General features: G+C 38.0%; 2 protein-coding genes across 11 annotated transcripts in view; both read right to left on the minus strand.

Moving 5' to 3' along the window:
* The window catches only part of LOC110829906 (uncharacterized), a 28745-nt gene extending 21554 nt beyond the window's left edge, over nucleotides 1–7191 (minus strand). For 2 of the 3 annotated variants that reach the window (XM_022064109.2, XM_022064107.2), the window contains exons 1-3: nucleotides 7086–7191; nucleotides 4180–4269; nucleotides 1153–1269 (exon numbers count right to left, since the gene is read on the minus strand). In XM_022064109.2, the coding sequence (XP_021919801.2) occupies nucleotides 1153–1269; nucleotides 4180–4252 (190 nt within the window). In that variant the 5' untranslated portion in view covers nucleotides 4253–4269; nucleotides 7086–7191. The remainder of the gene's footprint in view (nucleotides 1–1152; nucleotides 1270–4179; nucleotides 4270–7085) is intronic. The other variant, XM_022064108.2, reaches the window with a different exon arrangement.
* A 7294-nt stretch (nucleotides 7192–14485) lies between these two features.
* LOC110829902 (uncharacterized) overlaps nucleotides 14486–15946 on the minus strand; it is a 56904-nt gene continuing 55443 nt past the window's right edge. For all 8 annotated transcript variants that reach the window (XM_087351565.1, XM_087351566.1, XM_087351567.1 and 5 more), the window contains one exon: nucleotides 14486–15197. In XM_087351565.1, the coding sequence (XP_087207691.1) occupies nucleotides 14626–15197 (572 nt within the window). In that variant the 3' untranslated portion in view covers nucleotides 14486–14625. The remainder of the gene's footprint in view (nucleotides 15198–15946) is intronic.

The raw sequence follows: 15946 nt of genomic DNA on the forward strand, positions 1-15946 counted from the left end.
GCATTTTCGTGTTTCGATATCCATTCAATAGCAGAACGTGACAAGATTCCTAGAAGTAAATTACTGCCATAGGACCAAATGGGATCACAGACCAATGTTATAGCATTTCTTGAAAAACAAGGGCAGAGTGCCTTTCTCAGTCTTAATGCCAATTGCTTGCAGAAGAGTTAGGATCAATAGTCCATTCAGAAGTACAATCTCTATTTAATAATATTCTCTGTAAAAGCTATATTTTATAAATATTTAGTACTGAGCTTGTTGAAAATTGTTTCATTGCTCATATTACAGATTAAGCCATGCTACCTCAAACTAATTTGTTTATATCCATGCTTAGGTCCATAAATAAAGAGCAAAATTTGAACTGTATAGGAAAGGAGAAGTTACACACTTGTTGCTGTTCATTGAATATATAATATAGAAACCAAGGTAGAAAACATTTGGGAAAATTTAATTAAGACAGTACCAAAAATTCCAGACCACTCCTGGTTTGGAAAACAGACAGGTAAGTGAAAGAATTGAGTGAGAAACTAGTAGATAAATTACACAGAAAAACAGAATTTATGTACACAGACAGATTTCAATATAACGCCTGTGTTCCCATCACCTACAGCGATCTTAATGCAAAGTTCCTTTTTGGTACAACAGAAACAGTTCACCATTAAAGAGGGTCAGGGAGACATGAGTAAAGGATTTTTCCTTTGGGCTCCACCCAGCCTCCTAGCAAAAGAGTACCAGTGGTCGTTTCCTCAGGAGTAAAGCATAGCTGGGTTGTAATGCTGACCCCGTCTAATGTCAGAGATTTTCCTCCTCTCCTGCCAAGTAAGACTTTGATATGTAATGGGACAGTCTTTACTTTACTGTTTCAAAATAATTTCACTTAGATTGCTTAAAATGGTATGAATTACTTACATCCATGATATCCAATATCTCTTAAATTTTCGTGCAAAATGGTAGATGATTCCTAATTACTAATAACATTAAATCCTCTGCACTGACTTCACTGAGTTGAAAATCTGCCATAGACTCATTTTGACCATTTCCACTTGAACATATTTCAAACCAGAGAACTTCTTAATTATTGACTAGCCAAGCTACTATTAGCTTCTCAAGAAGTTCTACTCTACTGAGTAGAATAACACATTGTCGACCTACCTCTCGCCTCAGCACACGGTGATGTAGGCGCACCTGAGAAGATGCACTTCAGAGCTACTATAACACCTCCATCGTGCTCAGTTGGTCTCGTTGCATTGATCGACGTCTGGACTGTTTCTGAAAGTAATCAAACTCTATACCATCTCGACAGTTACCTGTACTTATATAATTGTCTAGTTCACATATGCAAGTCTTCTGGCTCAAATACTTGTACTTGAACAAAACTTGCATGCAAGTGGCAGATCACATGTATCAGTGACTTGTACGCAATCTCATTTGCATGGTTGACTATTTACTGTGAACATGTCTGTGCGTGAACATATCTACCAGTAATATTGTATCAAGTATCAAGAAAAAATGTACAATATATTGTGGAAGAAGTAGTTGTGGGTGAGATCCTGGATCGATTGCCATGACACCCTAGGAGCGTTGAGTATGTATTTGAATCATGGCTGGAAGTTGAAGAAACCTGTCTCAGCCATATTTGAATGGCTCCACAAGTGGTTAGCAAAATTACTCATATGTTACAGAAGAGGGAGGGACATACACACACAGGAGAAATACTAATCCCACAATAACAAAGCTGGAGGTTACATTAAGATAAAACTAGCAGGGCTCTTATCTAGGAACTGAGATAATCTAATGAAATGTGTGTGACACAGATCTGCAAACCAAACAGGAGACCATGCAGTGGCAGTACAAAGGATACCTACCACCACACAAATTTAGCAGACCATCCAGATATCTACTCGTCAGATTTTCGACATAGAAGTGACTTTCAGCTTCTGTTAAAATATAGTTCCAGTGTTTGGTGATGACTAAAGGCGCCCATTGTTTGTTAGGAAATGTGCCAACTGGTTACATTACACATGCACAAAAACATTTATTCTTTCCTTGTGTGTGTGTTTTGTTCCTATTTTAAGACACTTGTATTCTATTTTACGCTACTTCTTTCTTTTTTATCCATTACGTTCTTGCCGCCCTAGGCGACCAACTAGTTATCCTCGTGGTTAAGCCGGTTGTTGTAACACAGTAGATCAAGAGGGTCTATCTATCCCTTGCAGTAAATGCGAACAGCTTGACCACCACTGATGAATGTCAGCACTGTTAAATACCTGTAGTTGGAGCACGCTTCATTACATTATGTAACTTGGCGGAGATTGTTATTTAAGGCACCTGAGCATTTGTCATGCGATGGCGTTATCGGCAACATTGTCGTGATTGGTTCATCGTCTACAGGAAGAAAGCTGATACACAGAGTTAATGAACGCTGCCTACAAAGTACGACCAACTTGGTTATCCAGTCACATTTTCATCTAAACTGCATCTGAAACTAACAGTCCGGACATTCGCTATCGCTCTAGTGTATTTTAGAACTATTAAAGTGTGTATGATGTAGGTTCCCCGTGCGAAAATTAATTAGGCATGACAAATAGCAAGTATCTGTTCCTCACAGTGGAAAGAAACTGTCTTAGTCGGTTGCTAATGCTGGGCGATCGGAAGTAGTCTGTGCGTGCTAACTACGTCGGCCTTTGAGCTTGTGAAAGGGCATAAAGTTACTCGTGCCCTGCGTTCGGAAAACATTAACCCACTCCAACATACATTTTCTCTTAAGTAATAGCAGAGGCTGGTAAAAGCCGTCTCTTTGACCGGTTAAGTAGCCTGCTCACATTCCGTGTCCTCATTAATTTTTCCTGTCTAATGCAGCGAAATAGTTTTTCTCTTGATGATTTCTGTCTTCCGGGTTCTTGCGCTGTGTAGTATGGTAGATGTTTACCAACGTTTCAGAGATCATAGCGCCTCTCAGCCTCAGAATTTACTACATATCCACAGCACTACTAAATACTTATCCTCTGATTACTAACAGTGGTGAGCGCGTTGAAGAAATCGAAGTTCCTTTCAAGGCATTTTTGTGAAAACTAATGGAATTTCGCATCGTATTAAAGGGTCACGAAATTAAAATTACATAATAAACTGTTGAACTTTTTTCATTATCCTACAAGGTGAAGTACAGTCCACGACTGTAATCTTGAGACTTGCAAGTCGCTAGATTACATTCGTGGACTAATTTCATTAGTGTCTATGGCTCCGTAAGGAACTATTTTTTTTATTTTTTCGTTGCTCTGAAGTATTGGACCTAAGAAGATGTCTGGTAAAGAAGTGTATATAAGTGTGTATAACAATGCAGTGCAACAGTAGTCACATTTTGTTTCGAAGTGAAACGTGTTTTTTTTAGAAACTGCGGTATGTGTAACGTTTTAGACACTTCCTAGGTGTTTGGAATAGACGTCATTGACTTCCCAATTAATCAGGATTCAAAAAAGGGTGAAATATAAACAAATAATACCCTAAATCTTTATTCTAACTTCGGAACGGTTTTGCTATGAATTAGTAAGGAAACGTTCCTCTCTTCGAAACTAAGGGAACAGAAATACACGAAAATAGAAAAAGAAATCGTCAAACAAGCATTTGAACTTGTTTCTAGACTTACATAAATAATGCGCATTTAATTTTGTACAGGGCGAAGGAAAAGTCACATAACCCATATTAAAATATTTATTGATTGTTTTAATTCAATACAATTCGATTGCATTAATAAGCACACACAATATCGCTGTGACTTCACAAGAGCCCACGCAGGTGACGTCTGTCAGTTGTTTTCCGACAGTCCAAGTGCAAGGTTGTCTTTTTAAAAAGTGCAACGAGTGTTCATTGTCGAACACCACCTGGCAGCTCATTCTTACTGTACTTGCGGGAACGAGTCTAGGGGTACATTGCCCAAATAGTTTCCATCTTTGCAGAAAGTCTTTACTGCGTTACATCAAATATGACGAAAATAATTAAAACAGGCAACGCTGATACTTCCATCTCTTAATATAACATTGTATTTTGTTCTCCGATTTAAATGTAATTTACTTTTCGACAAATAAAATTTGTCAAAAATGGATTGCGTAAATTTTCGATCACCCTGCATTGTAAAACGTGGCACAAAAATTGAGGCGGTTAGCTAAGTGCTATACTACTTACCGGGATGTAAAACCAACAGCACGGAAAGTACAGCAAGCAACTTGCAACTGTTCCATATCTTGAATCTCGTCATGCCAGCCACACACTAAACTGAGAAGAGGAAACAGATAACTTTATATCAAAATAGGCCCCGCCAATATTTACTTTAAAATGATAAAAAATTGAACCCTTATGAGTTCATTGAAAGAACTTTCTTTTCTCTGTAAATCACATTTAGCAAAATTTCCATGAGCTGCATAAATTTTTATATTTGCATCAATAACGTTATGATAGTAAGGGTATTTTCACAAATTAAGCACTTTGTTTAGGGGCAAAAGATTATTCCATTCTTCGTTATGGAGTGAAAATAGGCAAAAATTAATTTGAGGCTCAGTGTTGCCAACCTCAAACATAGATCCAACTGCATAACATGCTACACTTAACATAGATATCACTTTATCAATATGATTTGTCCAATTTAGGTGGTTATCAACTTGAAAACCCACGAATTTTGTATTTACTATTTATTCTGTATACTTTCCACTATAACCAGTAACTAAAGCATATTGAGGGGAGTTATTTCTTTATAAATGTTGTTATATTTTTGTTTTATCTTGGTTTAGGGATAGCTTGTTAGCACATTTTATACAATAAACCAATGCAACTGACTGAAGAACTTAGTCAAATTAATATTAGCTCAATTAATAATCTTCAGACCAATAGTAACAAATATGGTCAGAGTATCACGGTCAATGACGTATTATTCCACATCACGAGTACTAGCGTCCGTCACGTTTGTATCTGAATATGATAGTATATAATTTGTTTACTATTGATGTAAGTTTATATAATGTTATTGAATCCCCACTACAGAATGCTGAAATATATCATGGAACTAAAAGCAGTTGTATAAGCAGTCCGATCTCCATTAACCAATTACAATCTTACAGAGGATCGACTGACTCCACAGCGATTTGTACTTTTGGTTAAAACGCCCGATCCTCTAAGATCAAAAGGCCTCAGAACCATTTCTTACTCCTAACGACACACGCGATGGCATTGACGTAACGTGATTAATCTCCTTGCAGGGTGACGGGAGGATTTGGCTTTGTATTTCCTCTCCTAAACGCTTAGAAGACCGGCGTAAAATATAGAGCAGGAGATGGGCAGGTTACTCAAAAACTCTGCACTGCTTTCGTTTTTGGTTTATATTCGTTCACCTTTTTTTTTAAAAAAATAAAACTTCTCAAACAAATCTCCTGTATCTTTCGTGATGCATTATTTTTCCTGTACTTTCTTTGGCGTGGTGATAAGCTTTTGAGAAACGGATTGCATTTAACTGTAAGTAAGATTGTCAGTTCTTGCTGCCTCCAGATACGACCGCGAAGTTGTTCGTTTGATGGGTCGTTTTTTATACCTTAAAACATCACGCACACGTAAGATATTAAAGAATCTTAATACCTTTAATCTGAAACTTCACTGGCGATTGTGGTGAAATATTATTCTTGTAGGAGCGAATCTAATACGAAATTCCAGCTTTTCTCGTCTGTCTCTGTGGAACTCCTCGGTAGTATATTTTTGTGGTGATCCCAACGAATGTAAATATTAAAATCTGACTAATGAAATATGTACCAGAGATAATTGTGCACAGGAATTGGTATTCAAGTGTTTTGCACAGTTTCTTCTTATTCTGTCTAATTAATCTAAGCTTATACCTGAATTATGAACATAGATCTATGATTTAAAATGTTCGTTCATCGAACTATCGGGCAGTTAAGGATTCAAATTCTATTATTTCTTAAAGTCTTGGCTTAGAAGGCTTAGAATCGAGTATGAATCCCACCAACAAACACATTCCAAATTAAATACCCTCGAGATGTATAGAAAGCACGAATGGAGTTAAACGGTGGAATGAAATGCGATAGGTTTAACGACTCGTAAAACTCAACTTGTATTCAATATTGATTACGTGATCGCCTTTTGGCATAAGCTCTAGTGTACATCTTATTACCCACAAAATCCACATCATTGAAACTAGATTCAAACCTCGAAACATGACAACTTGAAAGAAATTGTAAATTACAGAATCTGCCAAAGCACCGACAATTTCCCTCAAAATATTGTTTCAGGAAAGTATTTTACAGCATAAACTACATATGACGAAGTTTCAGTAGAGGTGGCGAAAACCCCAGAATAGGGCCCGATTACATTCCCCTTCCCCGCACATGTCATCCTCCATTTGATCATAACAACAATATTTGGTTAAGAGTATTAATTACTAATCCCTTAATTATTTAATTTCATTTTATGAAACAACAATATTTTTAAGTACAATACGTCAATAAGGAAAGATTGTACGCATTAGACTACTTATTTCTACGAAGCATTAAAAGTCAGAGCACAGACTTCGTTAAAATTTTCGAAATCAAACATTGATCATGCAAGTTCCTTAAACAGGAAATAGCACACCACGCCTTAAGTAATTAATATTTCCACATCGCATATTGGAAACATATACGCAAATGTAGAATCTTAATGAAGGCCACACATCAGTCAAAAGTTAAAGCAGAATCTGCTTTTACAAAGAGAGAACAATTTATGGTATCGTTGTATCTTCCAAATATCTGAAGGGGCGATAGCACGATCTGCAGATACGCGAACCTAGTTTCGAACTAGAAACACTGTTCTGAAGACCAAAGAAACTGACCTCGCTCAACTACGACAGCCGTTTTCAGCTTTAATGAACTCCCAAAACCCCTCTGTCTGCACTCATGAATGCGAATGTAAGTAGACTGGATGGACAAAATAATAAGTTCTGCGAAAAATTTGCAGTTACGTGGCCCCAATGACCAAAAAATATTTAAATGGAAAACAACTGTTGTGGAATGCAGCTAGACTCGAAGAAACCTCATTTCAGTACAACATACCTGACTATAAAAGCTACTTTCGCAGACAGAATCCCGGCTAGCACTATCGAACACCTCTCTTACTCCGAACTGAATGAAAGTAGAACCTTACATAGCTACGGTATTACATAACTGATAGCAGCGCATTCTTGCGGGTTTCTACAAACACAAACATCATATCATTGGCTACGTCAAGGGAGAACGTGTTTTTTTAGACCCTTCACCCTTCGTATCCAAGGTTATCCACGGACCCGACTTCCCCACGACCGAAAATCCCTTATGAATGCAGACCTCACGATTTGTTTCGTGTCTATGTTTTCCTGTACCCGCTACATGCAAACAGGGGCTATGAGACTGCCAGCTAGATGGGCCTTGAAATACACACTGCAGTAAAAAAACAGAGAAATATTGTTTTCCAGCTTTTTAATGTAAAATAAGTATCATTCTGTAACAGCTTTCTGAAATAATAATCTTACATTTTCAACCCTTCTCTGGTAACATTGAAAGGTGTACTCGAAGAGGAAAATTATACCAAGTGAAGTACTAAAAGGATGTTCTGCTTATTTATTAATGTCTTTTAGAAAGGATGGCAAGGACTTCAAATCCTATGTAACCAGGACTGAAATTAAATGTTCCATAATAATTATTCGCAAATGTAATCTATAATTAAAACATGTTCATCCAGAAAAACAGCGAAACTGAAAATCTTGGTATAGTGGTTAGCACTCTTGCTTTTTACTCAAGATGTCCCAGATTCCGAACAGTTTCTTGCAGTTTTCTTCAGTGTCCACAGATGCATGATAGTGATTTAATAATGATTTCCAGGTTATTTAACTGTATTAACTGCAGGTCGTATGAGCCGGGATAGCTCAGTCAGTATAGTGACTAGCTACGGGCTGGACGACCGGGGTTCGATCTCCGACGGGGGCAGAGGATTTTTTCTCTAGCCTCTGCGTCCAGGCCGGCTCTGGGGCCCACCCAGCCTCCTCTACAATGGGTACCGGGGTCCTTTCCCGGGGGTAAAGCCGGCCGGGGCGTGATGCCGACCACTCACCCCATCTAGTGCCGAGGTCAAGAAAGAGAGGAGCTATACCTCCACTCACCCCAAGCGCCTACATGGCGTATAGTGGGACAAACTTTACTTTACTTAACTGCCAGGTCGTTGTAAGGTAACGTGATATTAAAATGATTAACTGCATTGAGAAGGGTGATTCTTAATAAATTAATTCTCACTCGACTGGTAAATAAACTCTCTCCTCTTACGGAAACACAAAACCCCGTCATTGGTAGCTAACCTGAGTCACATAAATCCAGTCCATACCCTCATATTCTATTTTAATATTATCTTCCACGTAAGCCTAGGACTCTCAAATGGACTCTTTCCTTCAGATTAAAAAATTTCTTGCATTTCTCATGTTTCCCATGTAAAGTACGTGACAATGATTACACATTTAAATTTGGGATAACTGGTTAAGAGGAGGTTTTTCATTCGACAAAGTTTGTAATTTAATATCTAGACGATGGCATAGAAATAATTTATATTGAAATCTACCATTCCAAATACAAGTTAAACGCCGTACCGATGAGCTAACCAGTCCCAGTACACTAGTATAGGTTTCGATATCGTGTACGTTTCTTTGAAATCAAGTTGTGGCGGACTCTGGATGGCTGACGTTACCCAACGCAATAGTGAGGTTTCAGATTCTCAGGGCGGCGAGAATGAAGATGTCGGTCTTTTCAGATTTTGTGCTCTTTACACTGGTAGAAGTTCACCATTTTTTCAATGGTCCTTCCTGCCACCATCAAAATATCTCCCTGATGACAGAAGCAGCAAGCGCCTATGAAACGTTGGTAAACTTAGATCAGACTACAAGACGCAACAACCCAGAAGACAGCCATCTTCAGCATAAAACAGTCTTTGTACTAAAAGCATGAGTAGATTTCAAAACACCAAAGCTAAGGAAAATTCCTATCTAAATAAGGCTATGAAACCAGAATTTTCACGTTCGTTCAATAAACTGCATGTTGAAAACGTCAAACTAAATATATTTTATATATATTTGTTTACATTTCGTAAGCTCATTTTACAAAATAACAAGACTATGTAATTGTTTATTAGAACACCGCGTCTCCGTTCGTCTTGAATCCCACCCAGTTCAATCTACTACATTTTTAATCAAATGTTTCGATTAAATTTCGTTTTGGATCGACTGAGGAAATTTGTCGTACTAGTTTACTACTAACATACTGCCTAGATGTGTTTGAGACAAAGTTATGGCTTGTAATAAAATGTATATTTTATTATATTTACCTACATTCTTATTTTCTTATAGTTAATTTAAAGACGCTTTTCAATATCTCAGACTATATATTGTCGAGAGGATGATTTTGAGTAATGAATTGGAAGGGATATGGAAGGAAGCTGGAGTGACCTAAGTTAAGGTGCTATCCAGGTATTTTCCTGGAGGGACTGAGGCAAACCACGAAAAATCTCAGACAGGATAACCGATCTCTGGGCCGAGATTTAAACCTGGGACCTTCCAAATAACACTCGACCACGACGTACATTTTTGTTAATCAGGATATTTTCAAGATAATGACAACAAAATTAGGCTTACAAAGACTTACTGCGCGTTTTCCAACCTTCTATACTGTAGTGGCAGTTCACGTGACCAAACTGACTGGAAAGTGTAAATTTCGTCTGATATTTCAGGCGCCTCAGTACGTCATACACGTTTCTACATCTCACAGAACAGATCATAAATGAATCCACTCACGTAATACGACGTGGGCTCATTTAATTACAGTTAAGTAGGAGAAAGGAGAACAGTTGTGTCTGGCTATGCAACCTACGAAGTTCGCTACCACATCCTTTCTGGACATATAGCCCTCGCACTGTCATCGAAAATGATTCTCTCGCTACACACTGCAATCCTTCCGACGTCGAAATCTTTTGATTATTCAGTTTTCCTCCTTTGTGTCAGCCAGAAAAAGAAATTCTTGATCAGAGACAGGCCTCTTTCCGGGCATAATGTAAGGAAAACGTTCGAAATTCTTGCACTTGAAATTAAACACGAAACAATCAGTAAATTACGAAGAGCAGACCCTCCTTGTCCGTGGTTTTGCTCAATTGCGGAGTCATTACTGTGGTAATACTTGTGGGTCGCAGAGTAGGTCCCACATGAAGTAACATGCAACAAACCGTGCCTGCCCCCAGCTACGTAAATATGGAACTGCACCGAATGTAATTTTCAAATTTTTAGTGACTTAACCCCGATAAACACCAGCACTGTTTTAATGCTTATTAATTATGTTTCGTGTGTCTTTGGTTCCCTTAATCTCGCTTTTCCCACCAGGTCTTAACTTCGACTTGATTAATATAAACACACAATGTCTTCAAGATATATATATACTATCCTTCAGACGGCTACTCCTAAGAAGTTGCTGCGTTATTATATTAAAAGTTTCACTAAGTCACTTCCAGAAGGGTCTGGAAATACCATATATTTGTCACAAAATAAAAATATAGCAGCATATCCAAATATATATCCGAGTTTAATTACTTTTCTGTATAATGCGGAAACTTCTTAAGGCCGGCATGCAATACATCGAAACGAATCGATTCACATCGAATCGAATCCAAATTTTCGATTGGTGGCGCATAGTAGTATACGACGAACGCTTTCGAGAAAACCTCATGACCTTCAAATTATCCGTGTCACTCTGACCTCACGCTCCGCTCTACACAACAAACAATTCTTAATCAAGCAAGCAAAGCTGTGAGGAAAACCGCTGAGTTGTGTGTGGCAAACATTGCTCTTGTTTTTGCGTAGGTCCTATGTCCATGGTGACGTCCATCGATAAAAAGACAAATTATTTGACAAAGTCCTGACAAAGGAAGGTATAAGTAAACTGTTTTATTTTTCGCAGATATACGTACACACCATTAAGTTGTTGTTGTTGTTGTTGTTACTACTACTACCACGCGACAAACTAATATCTTTAACAATCGATAATACAAAATATCGAAAAATATCGCAAAATATCGACGTTTTGCAGAGCAAATGTATTTTAGAACTCTAGCTTTTTCACGACGTGAATAAATTTCAACTACCAAAATGAAATTCTGTAGTTCACTGTTATTTTAGTTCATTACGAGTAGTTAATCAGTTAATTTCCAAGTAAACTAGTCGATTTATTAGTCAGTAGTAAATGATATGCCAAGTTAATTGATCGGTTAGTTAGACAGAAAGTTAATGAATAAGTTAGCTGATAAGTCAGCAAATTAATCAGTTTGTAATGTATGGATGTAAGACATTTACATTTTGTTGTCGAAGCAGAGATTTAAGTAAGCTATTTTGGAGATGACTCAGTGTATCGATTTTGAAACTCATTCGACTTTTTCGGAAACATTCACCTTTTTTTTCTGTTATCTGCGCAGGCAGACATTTCCGAAACGTAAATTCTGTCCAGATATATCAGTTAATATTTAGACGACAGATCTGCAAACAATATCTACGCCCATATCTTGTTTAAACTTTGTCACAAAATACGCAGAATTCGCTGGGTGGAAATCGTCGGCTTTTACAATAGAACTAATGTTTACGGGAGACATATTTATATTCACTGCTTGTGATATTTGCGAAAGAATGACATTCGACGTACATACGTCACCATCCTTCCCATAGACGGTTATATTTTCCTGGAATCAAAATACGATATGCGAGCTTCATGTACGTCACAAAAAAAAAAGGGGGAAAGACGAGATTGGGGCAAGACGCCATCGCTTCCCCTCCCTCCTTGTACCTAGGCTCGATAACCACGTGTATTTGTAACGGTTAATGAAGGTGGGAGATATCTTGTGTCAATTAGCTACACTAAGCGTGTTCCTGAATCTTTTCGTGAAATTCATTCAACGCTGATATGTTGAGTGTTGAGTACTCAAGCCAGAAACACTGATAAATGAACTAAAGGTCATTAAACCTCATGACTAAGTCTTAACTCTGTCGGTTGTACTCATAGATCGTGTGTGGTGGTCAGAGTTTATTTTTCTATGGCAATAGTCTTTAAAGGGCTAGGCTATTTATTTTTATATTATTCTTATAAAAAAATATTAAAGGTTTCTACTAATGTACGTACGTGAAAAATGACCATTTTAACCTTCGCCCCGATGACGGAGGCAGTATGACCTCTGAAACGTTGGTAAACATCGACCAGACTACACAGCGCAACAACCCAGAAGACAGAAATCTTCATACTCATCGCCCTGATGACGGAGGCAGTATGACCTCTGAAACGTTGGTAAACATCGACCAGACTACACAGCACAACAACCCAGAAGACAGAAATCTTCATACTCATCGCCCTGATGACGGAGGCAGTATGACCTCTGAAACGTTGGTAAACATCGACCAGACTACACAGCACAACAACCCAGAAGACAGAAATCTTCATACTCATCGCCCTGATGATGGAAGCAGTATGACCTCTGAAACGTTGGTAAACATCGACCAGACTACACAGCGCAACAACCCAGAAGACAGAAATCTTCATACTCATCGTCCTGATGATGGAGGCAGTATGACCTCTGAAACGTTGGTAAACATCGACCAGACTACACAGCGCAACAACCCAGAAGACGGATATCTTCATGTTTCAGATTTATATTACAGAGCACTGAACACTAAACCCTGAAGTAATTTGTAACTACCAAGCAGTGTATTCCATATGCCTTTAAAAACGTTATTTAAGTAGTATATTAATTAGCATAATTATCACATTCAATCTTGAACAATCTTTAACTCGTAAAATTCCTAAAAGAATTTAGGAATTTTACGAGTTAAATACACAAGGACAGAATTGATATATTACAAAATTTTATTTGAAGGTACTTTAAATATAAAAGGAAATTTCGGTAATTCTCTACATTTGATGACAGGACGTGTACCTTGTTATTTATAGTCTACTGAGAGACGTATAATTTTCACATAGCTTATATTTATTTAACTGTTGAAGGAACTCACAATGCCCTCGGAAATAGGCAAGCCTGCATAAAACAGGTCTTTGTCAAGCAGAGACGAGTCCCGTTTTACTACACACTGACTATCCTTCGTCACTGTCACGTTAATTGAAACCAGCAGCGTATATAGAAGGCACTTCCTGTAATTCGACAGTCTTACTCGTACAATAAATCACAAGCAATTAAAAATAAAATTTGACAAAACATATGTTTCAGAATCGTAATACAGAAACTGGTTAATTTATGTTTTCTTGAGTTATTAATTTTACATCGATTTTACAACGAAATCTTCTTCAACGGCAACCAGTGGAAACTGATTCAGTACTGACAGAGCAGATATTCCAAGGAGAACTAATCGCGTTCAACCGCACAATTACGTGAATCTTCTTAACACACGTTATCAATATTTGTTTAATCTTGTCAGTCTAATCGAAATGTTCGATTTTAAAATCGAACATTTCGATAGAGAACATCATTTTAATATATTTTAAATATTTAAATGTTAATTATAGCAATATTTTAATATTTAATAGGAATTTTATTGTGATTAGACTGACAAGATTAAACAAATATATATTTATCACAATATGGCGCAACTATATCATCACACGTTATTAAAATAAATGTCAAAATTATACAGTGTTACTGAAATACAGGGCACCAATTTAGGGGCGTGCTCCGAGCACAAAAGCAGTGGAAAATCATATATCATCAAATGTACCAAATAATGATTAAATACGTAATGAAGACAGCTGAAACAAACATTAAAATAACTCACAATTACTACAAAAGCAAATCTTAATATAAGAAGGTAACTTTGAACTGAGGAATGCGCTGTATATATGTACGTAAATTCATGCACGAATATGATAGAGAGACTTTGATTATAATCTTAATTCCTACATTACGTTTTTAGGAGCTAATTATATTTAAACAATTATTATTCTGGGTCACTGAAGAACTGCAAGCTATAACCTCTTTATTCTTAAGTACTGCTTTTGTAAATTAAAACTTACTCGTCACTCTCAGCGCTAGAACACAACTCTGAAGTACAGCACCAGCAAAGAACTTCAGAAACTTTCAACTGGAAATATGAGATCTCTTTTGTCTTGACTCCCTGAACATAACCGAACAAATCGCTCATTAAAACAATGGTGGTCTCTGCACACGCGTTTCAGACAAAAAAAAACCTAATGCAAACCTCCAGCAAGTGTCGATGATGGTATTCTGGATTGTAAGCCACGAATAGGTAGATGACATCGTTTCGGAGGAACATAATGCATCCGTCTTCATTGCGCGTCCATCTTCGACCCTTAAGATGGAGACTGCATGTTCCCCCGAAACACTGGTTTTCACTTAGACGGCGTGACTGTCAGGAACACGAAAGTGAGAATCTCAAATCTTATATTCCAAATCATATTTTATTTAGTCCTCTAAAAATATTTTCACAGGCCAAAATTATGAATTTGAAGAAAATTGACACTTAAAAGTCGTAACTGAATTTGGTCAATCCGTATTCTCGCACCTCAGCTTCCGTTGTCTTCAATAGAGCGTGTCCATATTTGGCGGATTCTTATGCTGGCTGCTCGACTCACTACTGGAGCCCAATTGAGACTTCCTTGTGCTCGAACTGGAGGCTCCTGACCATGAGAATGAAGGAACCCTGTGCTGTTTGCCGTCCACTCGCAAGCCACTGCGACGCTGACTTCTTTTCCAACACCTGCTGAGGTTATCGCCAAAGGCTTTAACAACTTTCTCGGTGCAGGTGAAGGCAAGGAAAATGAAGAGACCCTGGAGAGTGTTAAGGGCGATGAACGTGTACCACAGGCCCTCGACATTGAGGTAGCCGGCGATGAGGCCCACGGTCCACGTGAGACCCATGACGAGCGCCAGTCTGATGTACAGGCGGAAGTCACGCTGTGTCCCGCTGCTGGAGGTGAAACGAGTCGTGGACGTGGTCGAGAAGATCATGTGGGCGCTCGAGGAGAAGAAGGCGATGTTGAGAACCATCACCAGGGCCAGCGGAAGCGCGAAGAACACCAGCAGCGCGTACCGGTGGCTGAACCAGCAGTTCTTCACGCCGAAGGCGGGTCGGAAGTCCTGCACCACAGAACCTGTGAAGGACAACGAGGATGGCTGTAGTGCAGAAATGTCAGAAGCTTGGGAACTGTGGGCCTGCGCTTAACGTAACAATTCTGGAGCATTTGGATAAACTGACCTTTGAATTTCGAAGACTCCCAATGGCACGCAGACAACCAATGCCTGTGACAGCATCACATAGTTACAAATCTGGGCCACAGAGTTCTACGTTTAGACGAAATATTTTTATCTGTGGAAGAGAAACTTCAGACCACAACTGGAGCCTGTTCTGTATTGGCCAGCCTAATCTAGTCCCTATTCCCAAAACCTATTTCTCCAAAATCCATTAAATAATATTCTCCCATTCGCGATTTGTCAAACTATTATTTTGTTTACAACTATAATTTTATATACATATCTTGTTTCATCATCCTCCTCATTTAAACGGCAAGGATCTGGTAAAGAGTATGAATTATAAAGTTTCTTGGAACGATCTTAAAAGGTGCTTAAATTTCTTGTTAGACACACTTTTATGCTGCATTAATAAGTCAAAATAATTTCGTAAGATTTTTTAAATAAGCCTATTTGTTCTTCACTCAAAGTTAAAGACGAAGTTTTGTATCCAAAATAACATACAATGGGGATGAGTTGTATTTTTATCTTATTTTAATGTTATAGTTTTTGGAAACGTGAACAAATAGAAGTCTGTTCTAAATGAAAACACGCTTTTCCTGAGTTATTTATATACTACACTAAACGTAAGTTAGAGAATTCTATATATTAC

Source organism: Zootermopsis nevadensis, unplaced genomic scaffold (genome assembly GCF_977971745.1).
Source record: "Zootermopsis nevadensis isolate Lab colony 2312 unplaced genomic scaffold, Znev_1.0 Znev_ptg000019l, whole genome shotgun sequence".
Lineage (NCBI taxonomy): Eukaryota > Metazoa > Arthropoda > Insecta > Blattodea > Termopsidae > Zootermopsis > Zootermopsis nevadensis.